The following is a 20,020-nucleotide window of genomic DNA, read 5'->3' on the forward strand; positions in this document are numbered from 1 at the left end:
AGGCCGGGAATGGAGAAGAAACCCTAGTCGAATTTAATTATCATTGGTTCCAATGATAAAGGGAAAGAAGCTTTCTCTCGCGATCTGATTGTTTGCATCCTATCCCATGCATGACAATCTTTACATCGTGTATTGGGCCTTCTCCATGATTCCTACTCAAGCATTATCGTTCGTTGGGGCATTCTGCTTTGTCGCTTCCGATATAGTAGATGTGGTTCATTAGATACTTTACCAGAAAACGGTGATCCTTTTGAATCTCTACTTTGAATTTATAAATTACGTAAGACCACCCTGAAACTACCAAAATCCGATAGTTATTACTTTCATATTAATTGTTGGATCAAACAAGTTTCATTTCTAGTTGAATTATAGTTGAACTTTATTTACCATTCCAGTACAGCATGTGGTCTTACATTCCTTCAATCAAAGAAAAAAAAACTTTGAAGTTCATTACAACAGAGTTCAAGGATATATCGTTGCTTGCACGCCATTCACTAGAACCAAGAAACTTACTATCGAGCGCGGAAAGTGCTTGAAACTTTTCCCCTTACTGATAAATCGATTGGAGCGTTCTAACAACACTACATACCAATCTACTCGCGACGCCCTCAAGTTCAGTGAAACTCAAACAGGCACTCCACCATACCTGCTTTGTATCGGATCCGTAAAAACTGGGTATGCGAAGTGTGCGGTTCCATGAGTCAGAAATCGAAAGTAAACCTACGCATCGTCTGTTCTGATGGGGGAACCGCCGCCACCGTCGGATTATTGACGGACGCCGGACGGTGGTGTCAAAAAGCCGATGAATTATCGACTACCGGGGTGTGCGGCCCGGTTTGTTGAGGCAGGCATTTGTCGAACGGGCTGGTGTTTAGGCTCGCATTCTTACCAAAGTGTGAACTCGTTTGTTCTCCCACACACTTCCAGATAGCGAAGTTGGGTTTCGGAATTTTGTTTCCGTTGGTCCGGCTGTTTGGGAGTGCTGCCTACGAATGTTTTCTGATTGATTAGTGACTAATTTTGTAAGCATTGCCGGTTGGTAGCTGGCTGTTGTGATCGGTGCGTGCTAATATAACCATTCGATATAATTTATAGCTCGCTAATGTGACAAGTGACGGTCCATAAATTTGCCAATTGTGTTTTGGAGAAAGAAGTCTCATATAAAAAAAATATATCTTAATATATTTTTCAGTAGATCGATTTTTTCAACTGGCAGCACATTGCATCAAAAATGAATTACAATTATTTTCATATAATTCTCTAACAGGGAAATGTCGTTAAAATGTCTTTAAAAATGTCGTGAAAATTAATTTTGCTTATTTCTACTACACTTGATGCAAATGTGTATTTAACCGTTGTTAGTAAATAATTTTCAACGGTTTACCAAATTGGTACAGAGCATCTGAGTCGACTTTTTGGAATATTTCCGTTTAAAATCTTACATGATTTTGAGATGCTTCCAATTTTTTGTATTTTCATTCCATAAGACGTTATCCGTTGTCAAAAGAGGTATTCAGGTCATGCTTGAAATCCATTACAACATTTTTCCATCCCTCCAATTGAGATCGAACGAAATTGGGGAAATCCTTACCCGGACGAAGCTTGTTCGTAAATTGGCATAATTACATACATCCCCATCCTCAAGCGTCCTGGCTCCCCGCTGACGGCAGCACATGTGAGCCCAACCCAACTCTATCTGCGGCCAGCGACCGCCATAGCCTACTTCGATGCTAACAGTGCCACCGCCACCATCGTCACCTACTGCGATGATGATTAATCGCCCACTGCTGCTGGTTCCATCCAGTCTTCGGCGGATACGGAAGCACGAAGGAAGGCCTATGTGTGGTTCGTAACTGGAGCGATTGTTCACAGATAACTCACGCTCGCCATCTCCGCCCATCTTGTTCGGCCCGACCGCCATCCAGCCGCGCGCCACCCCGGGGCATCCATCATTCGGCTGAAGAGACGCTCTTATGTGGCTTCCGGCTGCGCTTATTATCCAACGGGAAGGGATGGCCCTCGTTTGCGGGATTCATCGAATTGGCGTATCGATTCCTCCCCATCGTAATCGGAAAGCTGATTCAGTTAGTCAGTTAGGCCCACGACCGAGACGATGCCTTTGCCTGTAAAAGCAAACGTTATTTCAGGGATGGAAAGTCGTGCCAATAATTATCGTGTTGTTGGTTGCGCATTAGGGTGCTCCTGCCACATGTCTCCTGACAAATTTAATTCCAATAATGCTTTAATACGATCAATAATACGTTCCTGAAAAGTTATATTCTAATTCAATAATCAACAGAGAATAATATCTCTCGATGTCCAATTAAGACAATATTACAGAAAACATTTTAATATAAACAAAAAGAGTTCAGTTGTTGTGTTTTATAGAAATTGAGCGGTAGTAATTAATCCAAAAGCGATTTCGGCAGAACATTCTAAAAGCCAGAGAGCCAACCTAATAAAACTAAGACCGTCCTGGAGTATGATTAATTCCCAATGATTACATGGTGCTGTCTTTCGAGGGCGGAAAATGGATTGATTGATGGGTGCCATTCACGAATCACTTAGTCGCAGCATTACCCTAAATGATTAGCCCCAGTCGCACTGACGGTAGTGTTCTCCTCTTCTCTTTTCCGGTTTCCCGTTTCAGATGATCACCGGTCGCCACTAGGACCGGCAGCAGAAGAGTTGGTACTGGTTGGTGGTGGTCATCGCTTACTGGGCCATCGGCACTGGCAACGGCGCGGCGGAACTCGAAGTCCAAACCACCGAGATGAATGCGACCGAGTGCAACAGCCTGATTGCCTCGGTCGAGTGGACCGAGCCGCGGAAGATCCTGCTGCTGGCCATCCTCATCTTCATCGACGTGCTGGTCATCGTCGGCAATACGCTCGTGGTGGCCGCCGTCACCAGCTCGCATAAGCTTAGGAGTGTTACCAATTTTTTCATCGTTAGTCTAGCCGTTGCCGATTTGTTAGTTGGATTAGCTGTATTGCCGTTTTCGGCCACCTGGGAGGTGTTCAAGGTAAGTGGAACCTTCTGCTTTTTAGCAGTTACATGCTGGGCAAAACTTAAATTATAGGAAATCCATAAAACGTTCACGAGTTGTTACAACTGACTAGCCTGAAGGCAGAAAGCAAAATGAATTCTAGGAAAAGGGATTAAGGCCCGATGCCCACGTAGCGTCATTTCAACGCTGCACGTAGATGTGCATCGAGAAAAGCGGTAACACAGCGTCGCCGCAACAATGCACATCTGTCTTATTTTAATGCTGCGTGCACGTTGCGTTAAGAAGACGCGACGTGGGCATCGGTCGGGCCTAAGTGCTTGTAAAGAATCGAAATAGACATTTATCTTAAATACTACCCACTCACATTAGTAAAACATGACAAATGAAAGCAAAACTCTCGGAGATGACAGTGTTTGTAAGTATACAAAATAGAAGAACAGTTCCGCTTTCCATCTCATTGATCATATATTCATCTCATCGCGAAACAAAGAAATAAAGCACGAATTGTCACTTTTTTTTGCTAACATAATATTTGCTAACATAACTGCTGAAAAAAATCATAAAAATCAGATACAAGTCTGATTAATTTTCATTGCTTTGTTTTTGATGAGATGAATATAGGAGCTATGAGATGAAGTCTAGAAGCAGTAATCCTACAATCAAATCATAAGAATTAATTGAATTAATCTTCGACTTCTACGAGACTTGTTCGAAGAAGTTCGCAAATTACACAACGCCAGAATGAATCATTTTCACCGCCCTCGACCTTCAACCCTCGTAGAGTAGAGTGGGGCAATGGTACGCACTTAGTTTTGCATCGATCAAGCTTCTGCTTATGAAATCAAAGTGAACGATTCGTATACTCTTCCTATATGTTACCCAGCGGAAAAAATATCGAAATTATTGAAATTCGTTTCAGTAGAACCTTATATAGACACGTGAAAAACGCTTTTTTACCCCACGTACTGGTGGAGTAAAAGTGCGGATCGGGTGGGGTAAGAGTACGCAATATTCCAATCATGTGTTTTAAGTCAATAGTTACGGTATGAATCGTCCGCCACATGGGCGATATCGGGCGCCACGTCATCAACTCGTTCTGCGGTGGACAAGAACGACCCACCCTTTCTCTCTTCTTTTGGTTTACGAAGTAGTTTCATCAAACGCAGTCAATATGCAGTCCGACGAATCATGTCGGTGTATGAAGCAAACCTTGCAATGTATTGGTCATTTAACTCCGAATATGGTGACGCTGAGCTTGCAACTACCATCCGACATTTTTCTTCCTCTCCTTCCTCTCCAAAACTTGTAGGTGCTTTTCGTCAAAATTCTAATTGTAGTTCCAGCCACGTTGGACCCTGCCACACTGTAGTCGGTTATCATGCAACCATGACATTAATAAATAATAGACCTGTTTTCAAAAAGTATCGAATATTGAACCGGTCAGCCCAGAATCACAATTCTTATGCTAAAATAAACTTTCTGTCAAATTTTCAGCTAATTCGTATAAAATCAAGTCGATTTAGTTTTTTTTCTTCTTTATTAAAGAGGCTTTCAGCTCTTGACTGGTTCACCTCTGCCAGTCGATTTAGTGTTTTCGGACTATTTTCAATTTTGAAAAAAATCTAACGAGAGATAGAAACGCCGGATATCAACGCAACAACCTCTAAACGGAAGCTTTTGGTGTGCTCTACAAATCTTGTGAACATTGCGATTCGTTCCGTTTACGTTTTGACCATGTGCAAATGATTTTCGAGCTTTTAAGTGCATAAAACACTGTTTTCTTTAAAAGTCGTTGTTCTATAAAATTATTGAATTTATTACAAATCATTGCTAATTTATTATATTATTATTCCTCTTTTTTCCCTGGATATTTGAGTGGTTTAATTGCCAATGTGCGACTTACCGTTTAATTCTTAAAAATCAGAATCTAAACCTTTGTCATAATGCATGTTACGATTTCTTCAAACAAGTTATTCGAACAAAGAATCTTTGATTCCACTTGTTACTACGATGCACTCAATGGTAAAAACATACAGACATATGGTGAAATGAACCAAATTTGGAAGTCGTTTGTTGTAAGCATCAAATATCATATGATTTGATTTAAGTTTTGTTCGAATAACTTGTTTGAAGAAATCCTAACGTGCAAATTTATGACAAATGTTCAGCTTCTGATTTTTAAAAATTTGACGGTAAGTCGCACATTGGCAATCATATTACAAAAATGACCAGGGAAAAAAGAGGAATGATAATATTTATTATAAGCAATGATTTGTAATAAAGTCTAGGATTTTGTAGAACAACGATTTTCAGGAGAATCAATATTTTAATGCACTTAAAAGCTTGAAAATCACTTTAACATGGTCAAAACGTAAACGGAACGAATCGCAATGTTCACAAGACTTGTAGAGCACACCAAAAGCTTCCGTTTAGAGGTTATTGCGACAATATCCGGCGTTTCTATCTCTTGTTAATTTTTTTTTCAAAATTGAAATTGACCCAAAATCACTAAATCGACTTGAGCCACCTCGAAATTTTATCCGAATCAGCTGAAAATTTGACAGGAGGCTTATTTTGGCATAAGAATTGCGATTCTGGGCTGACCGGTTTAATTTTTGAAACTTTTTGAAAACATGAATAGGTCTAATAAATAACTCCTTAGGGTTGCCTCATAGAAGTTGGGTTGCATGATAAGTAGGCCTTCATATGGTGATAAAAAAAATAGTTCGTAACATTCCCACTAGGGCGGCGCTTTAGCTAACTTTTTATATGCGCATGATAGGATGATCGTGTCTTCTGAAAAGTTTAAGAATTTAGTATTATGATTCATGTGAAGGAACCATCTTCGAAAAGGCTTTTGGTTCTGAGATACAATGCCTTTTTGGATAAAAAATTGCTTTTATTCCCAAAATTTGATTATTTTTAGTTTGATTTTGTATCTATGTACAATATTTATTTTCGCATATACTTTCTGTATCCCAAAGAGTAATACAGTGAACTCTCCCTTACTCGATATTGAAGGGACCATCGAGTTAGGGAGGTATCGAGAACACATTTATATTTGGACGAATAGTTTAAATTTGTTTCCTTATAAAGTGAAGTGAGAAGTGAGAAGTTCAGAGTGAATAGTGAAAAGCGAGACCTGAGAAATGAGAAATGAGTACAGAGTAGTGAGAAGTGAGTACTGAGAAACGGAAGTGAGTATTAAGTAGTGTGATGTATGCAGTAACATGTGAGTAGGGGGAAGTGAGACATGAGAAATGATGAGTTAGGAGTGAGATCTGATAGTTGCAAAGTAAGGATAGTATGATATGAGTAGTTACATAAACAGTAGCAAGGGGTGAGCAATGAGAGATGATAATTTGGTAGTGAGAAGTGAGATGTTGAGTAGTGAGAAGTGGGTGGAGGGACATAAGACATAAACAAGAAGGAAGAAGAAGTTCCTAGGCGCTCAGTTTTCACTTCTTACTGGTCCCTTCTCACAACTCCCTTCTCACACCTCATTTCCAAATTCTTACTTCTCTCCTCCTTCTTCCCACTAATCACTCCTCATTTCGCACTTTTCACCATTCATTTCTCACTTCGCTCATGTCACTTTTCACTACTACTTCGCATTATAAATGTCGCATTTCTTACTTCTCACTTAGCACTACTCATTTCCCACTTCTTCTTCTTCTTATTGGCATTACATCCCACACTGGGACAGAGCCGCCCCACAGCTTAGTGTTCATTAAGCAATTCCACAGTTATTAACTGCGAGGTTTCTAAGCCAGGTTACCATTTTTGCATTTGTATATCATGAGGCTAGCACGATGATACTTTTATGATCAGGGAAGTCGAGACAGTTTCCTATCCGAAAATTGCCTAGATCGGCACCGGGAATCGGCCCAGCCACCCTTAGCATGGTCTTGCCAGGGTGTCTACTCATCTGTAAAAACAAAATTCCCTGATTTTTCCAGGTTTTTTCCAGGTGTTTTACATTTATTTCCAGGCAAAATAAGCAATTCAAGTAAATATTGCGAAAAATATTTAAAGAATATTTTGGTGGCTTCACAAAACAATGTTGTAAATTACTTAAGAAACTCCTCCAGGAATTCCTTCGCAAGTTCACCCAGACCTTGCTTCAGGAATCACATAGGAAATACTTCCAGGTAGTCCTTTGAAAATTTCTCCATAGATTTCATCGGAATTGCTTCAGAACTTCCTCCAGGATTTGATTTGAAAATTTCTTTGCTAAAACTTTCGGAAATTCCTTAAGAGGTGCATTTGGCGATTCCTTTACGATTTTTTTTAAATTCCTTTAGCTGTTTGTTCGAAAATGTCTAGTGAAAATCCCTCAGAAACAGTTTTATAAAATACTTTGCAGATTTCTTCTGATTTTTTTTTCGGAATTTCTACGGAAACTTGGTTAAGAATCCTTTCGGAAATCCCTTTGAATTTTATTTCAGCTGTTTTTTTTAAAGAAACTTAAGAAAACTTCTTAAGGAAATGTTCCGGAAATATGTTTGAGAATTTCTTCATGAAATTCTTCAGACCTTCTTTCGAAAACTCCTCCAGGATATGTTTCGATGCAAAAATATGAGATTGCTGGATCCATGACGTTAGGCATAATACCATTTTATACTTAACATCCTTTACACCTAACGTACGCATGCCTAACGTCCTTATACCTGTTCGCGTGACCAACAGTTTGTTCTAGTTTGTGACCAACATCTAGTTTGCTTGTACCTAGCAGCCGAGTTACCGGTACTACAAGTGTCAAACGGCCAAGTTATAGCCTATTCAGAGTACGCCATTTATGATCATAAATATCATGATAAACAGCAACCTGATGCCATTCCCATACATTAAAATTTCTTTCTTCGCTTTAACACGATATTTGTTACGATAAATAATCTAATCGTAATCAGAATAGACTATTAAGTTTATTGAAGCATATTTTGGCAGAATAATTTTAATGGTTACAGCGCCACTAGCGTTCTATTACTGCTTTACTGTAAAAACCTTCGAAAAATGCTTCGGATATTTTTTTTGAAATTCCTTTGGATTTTTCAGGAACTCGTTCAGAAGAATCTTGAGAAAAACTTTAGAAAACACCTGGACCAGTTTTTCCGGATATTTTGCTTTTAAGAATTCTTTGGTAATCGAGAATATCTTTAGAAAATCGTTTAAAAAATCCATTCGGGAATCCTTCAGCTATTCTTTCGAGAATTCCTTTAGCAGAAATCCTTCACAAATCACTCTACACTTTTTTTGAGAATCCCTTCATGTTCCCTTTCGGGAATTTCATAAAGAAACCATACGAAAAATCGTTCGGAATTTCGTTTTGAAATTCCTCCGGGAATTCTTTTCAGTTTTTATCTTGGAAATTGCTCCATAAATAATTTAGAAAATTGCTAATCATTCTTATAGACACTCTTTAAGTGATTTCTTTGAATAATTGCTTGGAAAACTGATCCCGAAATTCCTCCAAGAATTGCTTTGAAAAATCCTTTTAATAAAAAAAATTAAGTATTTTTTTAGTATATTCCTAAAGAAAACCCGAGGGAATACTCAAAAGAATTTACAAAGCAATCCCTAATTGATTTCCCGAATGAATTCCTGGATTTCACCAAGAATAGCTTCAGAAATTCTCCAGGAAGTTTTTAGAAGATGGCAAAACGTTTTTTTTGGGAACAACAATCCATTAACTTTTACTACATTTTTAATAGATTTTATTGGTATATTTATTCAAATCCTTAAATTTTTCTCATCTTTTGAGAGAATTACGCTCATGATCACCGGGTATTGAAATTTCCCTGATTATGTCAGGAATTCCCTGATAATTCCAGGTATTTTCCAGGTGGGGAGAAATTCCCTGATAATTCCAGGTTTTCCAGGTTTTTCCAGGTAGTAGACACCCTGTCTTGCTTTGTAGCCGCGCGTCTAACCGCACGGCTAAGGAGGGCCCACTACTCACTAATTATCTCGAATTTTTCGCTGCTCACTTTTAACTTCTCACTTCTCACTATTCATGTCTCACTTCTCATTTCACACATCTCACTTCTCACTCCATACTTCTCATTTTTCACTTTTCACTTCTCACGTATACCTTCTTATATCTCACTTTTGACTTCTCATTTTCCCTTCTTTTCAATACTCATTTCGCACTTCTCACTCCTCATTTCTCATTTCTCACGACTCACTTCACATTTTTTGCTTCTTCAAATTTCTTCAAATATCTCACTGCTCACTTTAAACTTTTCACTTCTCATATTCATTTCTCACTTCACACATCTTACCTCTCGCTTAGACTTCTCATTTTTCCCATTTCACTTCTCACTTATACATTCTTATATCTCACTTCGGATTTCTTATTTCTCACTTACCACTTCTCACTTCTAACTTCTAGCTTTTTCCTTACCACTTCTCACTTCTCACCTATCTCTCCTCACATCGAGTTTCTCACTTTTCATTTTTCAATAGCCATTAATCACTTCTTACTTTGCACTTCTTACGCCTTATTTCTCACTTTTCACTTCTCACTTTTCACTTCTCACTTCTCATTTTCACTTCTTCGCTTACCACTTTTCACTTCTAACTACTTATTATATCGTGCATGTAACTGTTTGTAACAGTAGGCCGTTACACGAAACAAATTTTATTTATCTTGTAAATAATATTTGAATTCTTAATTATAATTAATTTTTTTTTTTTGCGCCACATCACATAAAACGACTCAAGAACAGCATAATATTTCAAGAACTACGCGCTTAAGACAAAATTAAAGTTCCGCCTACATCCATGCAATCGGTAGACACAACACCTGAGCCTCCAGAAGATTCGTTAAATCTCTCGCGAGAATTAATTGATTGCCCGCGATCGAGAATCAACCGAATGTTGAATTTGGTGGAGAACCTTTGGGGATTGGGGAAAAGAACGAAGAAGCGTAACTTTATGACTACTGGTGGGAGCGAGAAGTCAGCAACTAGAGCGCGGACATGAAATCCGATTCGGAACTCTTCGCGAAAAGATGACTGTGCCCTGACTATTTAATCTGAGGGCTCCAAGATTCCATTTCACTTTGCCTGGTTAGTTCAAACGTTTCAAAAGTTTTTCCCGTGATCCGCGATTTCTCAAAAGTGAGATAAATTAAAAAAGGAGGTAGCTCAGTGAATAACAGTTTGAATTTTGCAGGATTAGCTAGTTTCCCCCAAGTGCCGATTGTTCGTTATAGTGTGAGCCAAGAAAAGTTAAGAAAGGTATTGAAGTCGTGCTTAGTGATGTTGCGTTGCTCTCTTAACCCTTTATCTGTCGAACAGCCGTTCGACGGCTTTATGTTTCGGATATAGGCACTTTGTGAAACAACCGTCGTGAACATCCACCAGGCAAGCCGCCGGCCCACATCCATCGGTGGCCGAAGGGGCCGCGCCGTTCATATCGCGCCCAACATCATCCCGCATCTACGTCCACGTAAGTGAGTGATCCCACCTGTAAACCTTCATAGTGCGAACCGTAACCGGGGCCGTTTTGAATCCCCAAGCCGGTCTGCCGTCGATAAGCTTAACAGCATCGGCGGTCCAGTTTCAAGTATTTGGACCACCACGTGATCGGGAATCAACTCACCAGCAAGACCGCTTAAGGCTCTATAAACCGTAATCAATCCGATAATGACGATGATTTTATTCGAATCCTAACTAATACTAATAAAGTTTTGAACTAAATTCAATATTGTGGGGCTATTTGCCAACTTACCTCCATAATTTCATATTCATTACATTTCCATATAAATTTTTCACTCATCCAAATTAACATTCACTGAGAAATTGGTGGAAAAACGGCGAAAACTGCTTTTTTCCTAGGACGACATTCACATTTTTATCGAACGCATACTAACTCCAAACGTTCGGAGCAAACACATACACACGCACTTGATTTCTTACTTGATCTTTTCCCACTGTTTCCTTGATTTTATCACTCCTAAAACATATTCACTAACTGAGTTTCACATTTTTCTTCAACCTTGACTACCAATTAATTCACTTCACGTTCAAAAACTGTTAAAAACTGCTTTCCAAAAATCGAAGTGAGAGACAAATTTGAGGACCGTATTGTGAATGCAATAAAATGCGGAAGACTCAAATTCACTAGCGCAATAAGTGAAATGGTGAGTACAAAATCTACGCGATGCAACTTCATTCAATCCGAACAATACAACGCATACGCCAGCCAACACGAAAACAAAGGTGTGCATACACAAGAAAATAATCATCTCTTCATCGTTGCCAGATTTATTTATTGGAAAAAATCATTTTTGTTTATCGGATTGAACAAATAAACCAGAAATAAATATTTAAACATGGTATGTAAGCTTCTGTTACATTCCAAGTGGTGTATAAAATTTTTTAAACCGATAAATACCAATATATTTGATACACCATGAACATGTGTTATGATATAAAATAAGCATTTCGTCAATTCTGGCAACATTATGCATCAGCTGCTATATTTTTAACACCCCATTTCCACCCACCCCAATTGTAAACAGAATTTATTTATCGCTGCTGCACTTTTCCGTACCAATTCCATCACTATTACAGACAAGCGATACAGTCATTAATTTTCAAAACATTGTGATGGAGCCTTGAGCCTTAACGCTGTAGGTCAACGCGTTTCCTGCTTCTTTTCCCACGCCGGCGAACAATAGCGGTTCCCACGCTATCGGGAGCAAAGCCAAGCCGACGGACAAAGGGACCCAAGCCACGCCGTCGGACAATAGAGGAAACTGAGCGAACAATGCCGACCCGCTGACAATAGAATGCGGAAGCGTAAAGCGTGAGTAACATGTGCACAGGTGACGGGCCCCACACACGTCCAACATGTTGTACAACTTTGACTCCGCCCCCAAGTGTGTGCGACCAATTCAGTTTGTACAACCGTCTGACGAACAGTTGGTACAACCAAAACTCCAACAAACGTAATATTTCGTCATTTTCTTTGTGTATATGCTGTTGGCAACCATGGTGCTTTTTCACGAATACTGAAATGGATGAATTGAATTGGAGTGCAATTAGATTGGATTTGAATTGATTGAAAGATTGTTTGTGGATTGAATTGAATTTTGTTGGAACGAGAATGGCGTATTATTGGAATTTTAGTGATGATGGATTGGAATGCGATTGAAATTTATTTAGAGTTGGAATTGAATTTGATTGTGAACGGATTGGAAGTTGATTTGAATTGTACTGGAATAATATTTTCATAGTCCATATAGGAATTCTTACAGATGCTCCACCCGGAATTTATCCGGAAGTTCCTCCTGAAATTCATCCGGGAGTTCTTCCAGAAGTTTCTCTCAGAATTGCTCCCGAAACTCCTCGGGAATTTTCTCCCGCAGTTCCTCCCGAAACTCCACGGGAAGTTTCTCCCGCAGTTCCAATCGAAATTCCTCGGGAAGAAGATCGTTCTGGATTTCGTTCAGAAGTTCCTCCCGAGATTTGACCGGAAGCTCGAAACCGAAAGTTCTTCCCGGAATTCCTATAGAAGCTCCTCCCTGATATCTTCCATAAGTTCCTCCCTGAATTCCTCTGGAAGCTCATCCCGAAATTCCTTCGGAAATTCGTCCGGAAAATAGAATTGGATTTTTCCAAGTTCAAGTTCCTTCGGAAGTTCCTCTAGCAATTCCTCCGGAAGTTCTTCCACACGGGTAAAAATCCGTTCCCAGAAAAGAGAAAATAATTCATGATTCCATGAATCCGTCGTGTTTTCATGCTATGAAAATACACCATGAATATAAATCATGATTTCATGATTTATTTTCGCGTAACGCAACCAATGCGTTACAATTTGGTTATTAAGATCGACAGAATAAAAAAAAGATCAACAGGGGATTTGAACTCGAGTACACTGAGCGAGAGTCCGGCGTGCTACCTCTCAGCCGTTCTTACTTCTTGGATATGGAGTGTTCGAAGTATAACCGGTTATGCATACTGTCGACTGATGAGGATTGCCTAGTACCATGAATAATGTTCCTGGAATCATGAATTATAATCATGGTTTCATGAACTGGCCTGAAGCATGATTTCATGGTTTTTTATTCATGCCTGTGGGTATGTTTTTGTTTCCGTGCAGGTATACCTTCATCCTTTGGGACTCCACCAGTAGTTTTTCCCGGAATTCCTCTGGAAGTTCCTTCTGGAATTCCTTCAGAAGTTCCATTCGGAATTCCTCCATAAGTTCTTCCCGTAATTCCTACCGGAATTACTCCAGAAATTTTAGCCAGAATTATTCAGGAAGTTCTTCCAAAAAGTTCCTCCAAGAATTGCTGCGGAAGCTCCTCCCGAATTCAACCGGAAGTTCCTCCTGAAATTCCTGCTGAAGTTCCTCCCGGAATTTCTCCGGAAGTTCTTCCACGAAGTCCTCGGGAAGTTCCTCCCAGAATTCCTCGGGTAGTTCCTCACGGAATTCCTCCTAACTTCCAAGTTCAAGGTCCTCCCAGAATTCCTCCAAAAGTTCTTCCCGGAATTCCTCGCGAAGTTCCTCCCGGGATTCCTCTAAAAATTCCTCCGGCAGCTCCTCTCGGATTTTTTCCGGAACTTCTTGCCAGAATTCCTCAGGAAGTTCTTCCTGGAATTCCACCGGAAGTTCCTCCAAGAATTGCTCCGGAAGCTCCACCCGAATTCAACCTGAAGTTCATCCTGGAATTCCTGCAGAAGTTCCATCCGGGATTTTCTCCGGAAAATCCTTCTCGAATTCCTCGGGAAGCTCCTCCCGAAATTCCTCCATAGTTCCTAGTTCAAAGCCCTCCCAGAATTCCTCCAAAAGTTCTTCCCGGAAGTCCTCGGGAAGTTCCTCCTGGGATTCCTCTAGAAATTCCTCCCGGAATTTTTTTCGGAACTTCTAGCCAGAATTCCGCGGAAGTTCCTCCCAAAATTTCTCCGGAAAATCCTCCACGAATTACTCGGAAAGTTCCTCCCGAAATTCCCCAAAGTTCCTAGTTCAAGGTGCTCCCAGAGTTCCTCCAAAAGTTCTTCCCCGAATTCCTCGGGAAGTTCCTCCCGGGATTCCTCTAGAAATTCATCCGAATTTTTCCGGAATTTCCTTCACGAATTCCTCGGGAAGTTCCTCTCGGAACTTTTTCGGAAGCTCTTGCCGGAATTTTTCCGGAAGCTCTTGGCGGAACTCCTCAGGAGTTCTTCCCAAAATTCCACCGGATGTTCCTCCAAGAATTGTTCCGGAAGTTCCACCAGGAATTCAATCGGAAGTTCCCCCCGGAATTCCTTCGGAAATTCTTCCCAGAATTTCTCCGGAAGTTCCTCCCGGGATTCCTCTGGGAATTCCTCTGGAAATTCCTCCGGAAGTTCCTCCCGGATTTTTTCCGGAAGTTCTTGCCGGAACTCCTCCGGAGTTCTTCCCGGAACTCCACCGGATGTTCCTCCAAGAATTGCTCCGGAAGTTCCACCCGGAATTCAACCGGAAGTTCCACCCGGAATTCAACCGGAAGTTCCACCCGGAATTCCTCCAGAAGTTCCACCCGGAATTCAACCGGAAGTTCCACCCGGAATTCAACCGGAAGTTCCACCCGGAATTCAACCGGAAGTTCCACCCGGAATTCAACCGGAAGTTCCACCCGGAATTCCCCCCGAAGTTCCACCCGGAATTCCTCCAGAAGCTCCACCCGGAATTCCTCCAGAAGTTCCACCCGGAATTCCTCCAGAAGTTCCTCCAGGAATTCCTCCGGAAGTTCCTCCAGGAACCTCCTTCAGCAAATTCCCCGCAAGTTTCTCCCGAGATTCCTCCGGAAGTTCCTCTCGGAACTTTTTCGGAAGTTCTTGCCGGAATTTTTCCGGAAGCTCTTGGCGGAACTCCTCAGGAGTTCTTCCCAAAATTCCACCGGATGTTCCTCCAAGAATCGAAAGTTCCCCCTGGAAATTCTTCCCAGAATTTCTCCGGAAGTTCCTCCCCGGATTCCTCTGGAAATTCCTCCGGAAGTTCCTCCCGGAATTTTTCCGAAAGTTCTTGCAGGAACTCCTCGGAGTTCTTTCCGCAACTCCACCAGATGTTCCTCCAAGAATTTCTCCGGCAGTTCCACACGGAATTCCTCCAGAAGTTCCTCCCGGAATTCCACCGGAAGTTCCTCCAAACATTCCTCCGGAAGTTCCTCCAGAAATTGCTCCGGAAGTTCCTCCATGAATTGCTCCGTAAGTTCCTCCAGGAATTGCTCCGGAAATTCCTCCAGGAATTCCTCCGGGAATTCCTCCAGGAATTTCCCCGGAAATTCTTTCCGGAGTTACTCCGGATATTCCTCCCAGAGTTGGATATTCCTTCTGGTGTAACTACGGAAATTCCGCCCGGAATTCCTCCAGAAGTTCCTCCAGGAATTCCTACGGAAGTTCCTCCCAGAATTCCCACGGAAATTCCTCCAAAAAAATCACAGAAAGTTCCTCTAGGAATTCCTCCGGAAGTTATCCAAGGATTTTCTCCGGAAGTTCCTAAAAGAATTTCTCTGGAAGTTCCTCCGGAAGTACCTCCAGGAATTCCACAAAAAAATCCTACAGGAATTCCTCCGGAAGTTCCTCAAGGGATTCCTCCGGAAGTTCATCTAAGAGTTCCTCCATGTATTCCTTTTGGATTTCTTCCGGAAGGTACTCCTAGAGCTCGTTTTGAAAATCTCTGGAAGTTCCTCCGGAAGTACCTCCAGGAATTCCACAAAAAAATCCTACAGGAATTCCTCCGGAAGTTCCTCAAGGGATTCCTCCGGAAGTTCATCTAAGAGTTCCTTCATGTATTCCTTTTGGATTTCTTCCGGAAGGTACTCCTAGAGCTCGTTTTGAAAGTCCTCATTGTATTCCTCCAGAAATTCCTTCGAAAGGTTATTCACTTTCAATCTGTGGATATTCCAAAGAAATTTTCTGGGAATCTGTCAATGATTTCCGCTAAAATTTGCTTCAAAAGTTCAAGCGTGAATTCCTCCGAAAACTTCCCCGGATTTATTTTTTAGATAAGCTTTCTCGGAAATTCTATCAGTAATTCCGCAATCAATTCCTCTGAGAAGTTCTATAAAAGTTCTCTCTGGAGTTCGTCCAGAAAATCCTCTGAAACTCTTTTAAAATTACTTCTCCAACTCAACAAACTTTACTAAAACTCAATTCCAGAATTTACCGCCGAAAATTTAAAAAATATCTCCAGGTAGTTCCTCCAAAATTTCTGCAAGAGTTCACTAGAAAAAATCTTCAGGCTTTATCCGATAAATACATTTTTTTTTCTATAGAAGTTTTTATCGAAATTTCTAAATTTTTGTGGAATATCTGAAGGAATGCTAAAAAATTTCCTGGATTTGGCGCGGAAAATATTTCAGGATCTCCGTAACAACTCTGCAATTTCTGCGGTCGGTGCAGACTTCATTCCCTGCTAAAAGGTGTGAGTGCTGTTCAATCGATGATGCGGTTGCTTCGCTTGTCCCGTTCAGAATGAAAGGAAAAAATCGCGTTGCGCTATTTTATGGCTTCTCGGCAGACCCAGCGGCTGCTCATTCGCTGGTGTCTGCACCAATCAGAACGTGGTAATGGAATGATGCAAGAATTGGGCGGTACCCATATTTATAGGTTCCCTTGATCTCAATGTTTTTCATTGAAAACAGTTTCATGCCTATTGAAACAAGTTTTTCGGGTCTTATTAAGCATGAACATGGAAGGCATACTTGAAATCTGTCGATTGAGGGGCTTACCGCAGAAATTCGTCCACTGAGACGAACGCTATTAACGTTTAAAATCTTTCAACACAGCGTAACGCGGTCGATTTGAATATTTTGAAATGACACCCGGTATAGTAAAGAGAGACGTAAGTCCTACGTCAAAATAATAAATAAAATTATGATCAAATACAATGGTTTCTAGTTAGCCTTGTCAACATAGGCGTAGTATTCTCGATTTTCGGTGCGGTCCAAAAGATTTTTTTTTTGGGTTTTTGGGCATTCTCGACTGACTGGGCATAGCGTATCTTTGTACTTGCCACATAAGACACATATCCATGCAATTGACGGGCACAGAAATAGAAACATCAAATAATAACTGTGGAAATGTTAATGGAACATTGAGTAAAGAAGCAGGCCAAGATTCAGTGGTAATATAGAGCCATTGAAGAGGAAGGAGAAGAAGAAAAAGAATGAATTTATTTTTTATGAATGAAGTAATCTATCTATGAAAATATATTTTTTCGATTGAATATACGAATGATTGAAAAATTAAAATCAAAAATATTTAAAAAGAAATAAAATAATAAAAAAGAAACAAAAAGAAACAATTTATTTATGAGAAACTACTGAGTTAGTTTCCTTCCGACCAAACCGATACGAGTATTAAAATGGGCGACAGTGACGCACAAAGCAGGAATCCACCCGAAACCGATTCAACGCGAACAGTAAACACTCTCGGTCGATGTGAACTCCCAATCAAAATCAATCCATTCTCCTTCTATTTTTGAATTCACCACAGCTCCACGTTCATGTTCACCGTCGCATTTATACTTGCGGTGAGTTCACCGCAGATACGATTTCACGATGATTTCACAGGCGTGACCGTGGAATGCTCATAAATCCTATATTATTGATGTTTTTCATGTTTTTATGCATCTCACTACTAAATGCAGCATCTACCTTTCATTTGAGTAAGATTCCCTAACGATTTGAGTACGTATCAAGAAGTTATTATCGAAAAACAGTTTGTTCACGTTCACGTTCACGGGAGGTGTAAAATGCGCTTTAGACGTATAATTCCTTGTGAGCCTCCCTTGATCGGGCCATTAACGCGGACCGAACTTCATAAAGCAGAAGTGATCCATTACAGACGTGCCCAAGAAGATATTTATGCTGAAGAACTGAACCTGCTGAAGAAAGGTAAGCTTCTCCCAAAAAATAATCGCCTTTATAAACTTAGTCCTACTATCGACGACGATGGAGTACTGCGTATCCATGGACGCATCGATGCATGTGATTATGTTGGGGACTACACTAAATTCCCAATTATACTGCCACGAGGGCATGCGCTCACAAAACTGATTCTCCAAAACATCCATGAAACGTACCATCACCAGTGTCATGAAACCTTCGTTAATGAGACACGCAAGAAATTTTATATTCCAAAGCTTCGAACGGAATGCAAAAGGGTGCGCTCTGAGTGTCAACACTGTAAGGTACGCTGTGCATTACCAATACCACCGGCGATGGGGAACCTACCTAAAGCACGTCTAGCTGCCTTTGTTCGTCCCTTCTCGTATGTCGGCGTCGATTATTTTGGACCTATCCAAGTGGCAGTCGGACATCGTGTAGAAAAACGTTGAAGAGTTCTAGTAACATGCCTCACAGTGCGTGCAATACACATAGAACTGGTTCACAGCCTCGACACAGGTTCGTGTATTATGGCCTTGCGTAATTGCTTTGCTCGTCGTGGTGTTCCAAGAGGCGATAATGAGAGAATTCACTACACTGTCAACAACGTGGATGTTCAACCCTCCATCTACACCACATATGGGTGGCCCTTGGGAGAGGTTGATACAAACGGTTAAAAAGGTCCTGTACGAGCTTGCCAACCAACCGCCTGCCAAAACCAAACCGCCTGCCAAAAAATGAAGTGCTGAGAAATAGTCTGATAGAAATAGAGAATATAGTGAATAGCAGACCACTTACGCACGTGCCAGTGGAAAAAGAATCATCTCCAGCGTTAACGCCAAATCATTTTTTGGTAGGATCGACCAATGGTCTTAAGCCGCTTGTGCCGTTCGACGATAGTGCCGCAGCTCTAAAACAATCGTTCAAGACATCACAGATTTTGGCTAACTATTTTTGGAGACGCTGGATTAACGAGTACATACCCGTCATCACTCGACGTACTAAATGGTTCGCACCGGCGAAACCTATCTCAGTTGGTGATATAGTCGTCATCGTAGATTCCAAGCTACCGGGGAACTGTTGGCCGAAAGGAAGAGTTTTGTCCACATTACTCGCAAAAGATGGCCAAGTGCGTCAAGCAACAGTACAGACAGCAGGGGGAATATTCCAAAGATCAGCAGTCAACCTAGCTGTACTCGATGTAGGTGTTTAGCGGATCTTTGGGCGAATACAGCGCACTACTTCCGAAGTCGGGTTAACTGCCTGCATCTGGAGAAAAATCAAAATTCGGTACAAAAAGCGTACTAACTTTGTTCCGGATACACAATAGCAAACCTCACTATTTGAAACGACAAAAATATCACGCAGTGAATAGATAAAACTTTTCCAGAATGATTACAATTGGCACGAAAAACATGCTGTACTATTCCGTTTACACGGACAACTTGGTTCTGCAACTCCTTATTTTTGCCTCATCTGACTAAAACAAAAAAAAGCACTTTTTACACCGCTTCCCGAAGTAGTTTTATTTTCTTACTAACTTTGCTCAAATCAACCCATTGAAAAGTTTTATCTGTTTTCTGTCCTTCCCCCTTCATTCGGCTCGTTCTCGCTGTGATACTTGCAGCATATTTTGCACTATTTGGATCAGTTTTCTTCTGTGAAACCATGCCATTGGCAGCTAAATGCATTAAAAAAAAACTTTAAACTTTCTCGAAGGCACATCTTTTTATTGCACACGGCACGCGAAAACTTTTTATTCTTCAGAAGGGGTTTTGTTGGAAAGAGCTAAATTTGCTGTTTTGTGTTTACCAAATTGGCAACTAACGCGTTTTATTTGTCATTGTCAAGCTAGCATATATTCGCAAGCAGTCTCAAGATAATTTAAAAGTAGACATGGTATAGACTTTTGTTGAAAGTTATAATTCACTCGAATTGCTTCACATAGAATCTTTTAGTTAAAGGCCACGAACAACAGTTCTCAAATTTTTGACCTTTAAAAATACAGTTTTTTTTCTATCAATGTATAATGAAGCCAGACATGCAACTGGTACCGAATTTCAATTAGGTGACCTTTCTCTGACACTATCAAAGAATTACACATTCAACGGGACAAATTTCAAAACTAAAGTTGTCTCGTTTTTCTT

General features: G+C 40.7%; 1 protein-coding gene across 1 annotated transcript; it reads left to right on the plus strand.

Moving 5' to 3' along the window:
* Positions 1-2,012: 2,012 nt before the first annotated feature.
* Positions 2,013-19,063, plus strand: LOC134207426 (trace amine-associated receptor 7a-like). Its single transcript, XM_062683153.1, has 3 exons — positions 2,013-2,084; positions 2,672-3,025; positions 18,932-19,063. The coding sequence occupies exons 1-3, from the start codon at positions 2,013-2,015 to the stop codon at positions 19,061-19,063; spliced, it is 558 nt and encodes a 185-aa protein (XP_062539137.1).
* Positions 19,064-20,020: the final 957 nt, after the last annotated feature.

The sequence above is a fragment of the Armigeres subalbatus genome, chromosome 1, assembly GCF_024139115.2.
Source record: "Armigeres subalbatus isolate Guangzhou_Male chromosome 1, GZ_Asu_2, whole genome shotgun sequence".
Lineage (NCBI taxonomy): Eukaryota > Metazoa > Arthropoda > Insecta > Diptera > Culicidae > Armigeres > Armigeres subalbatus.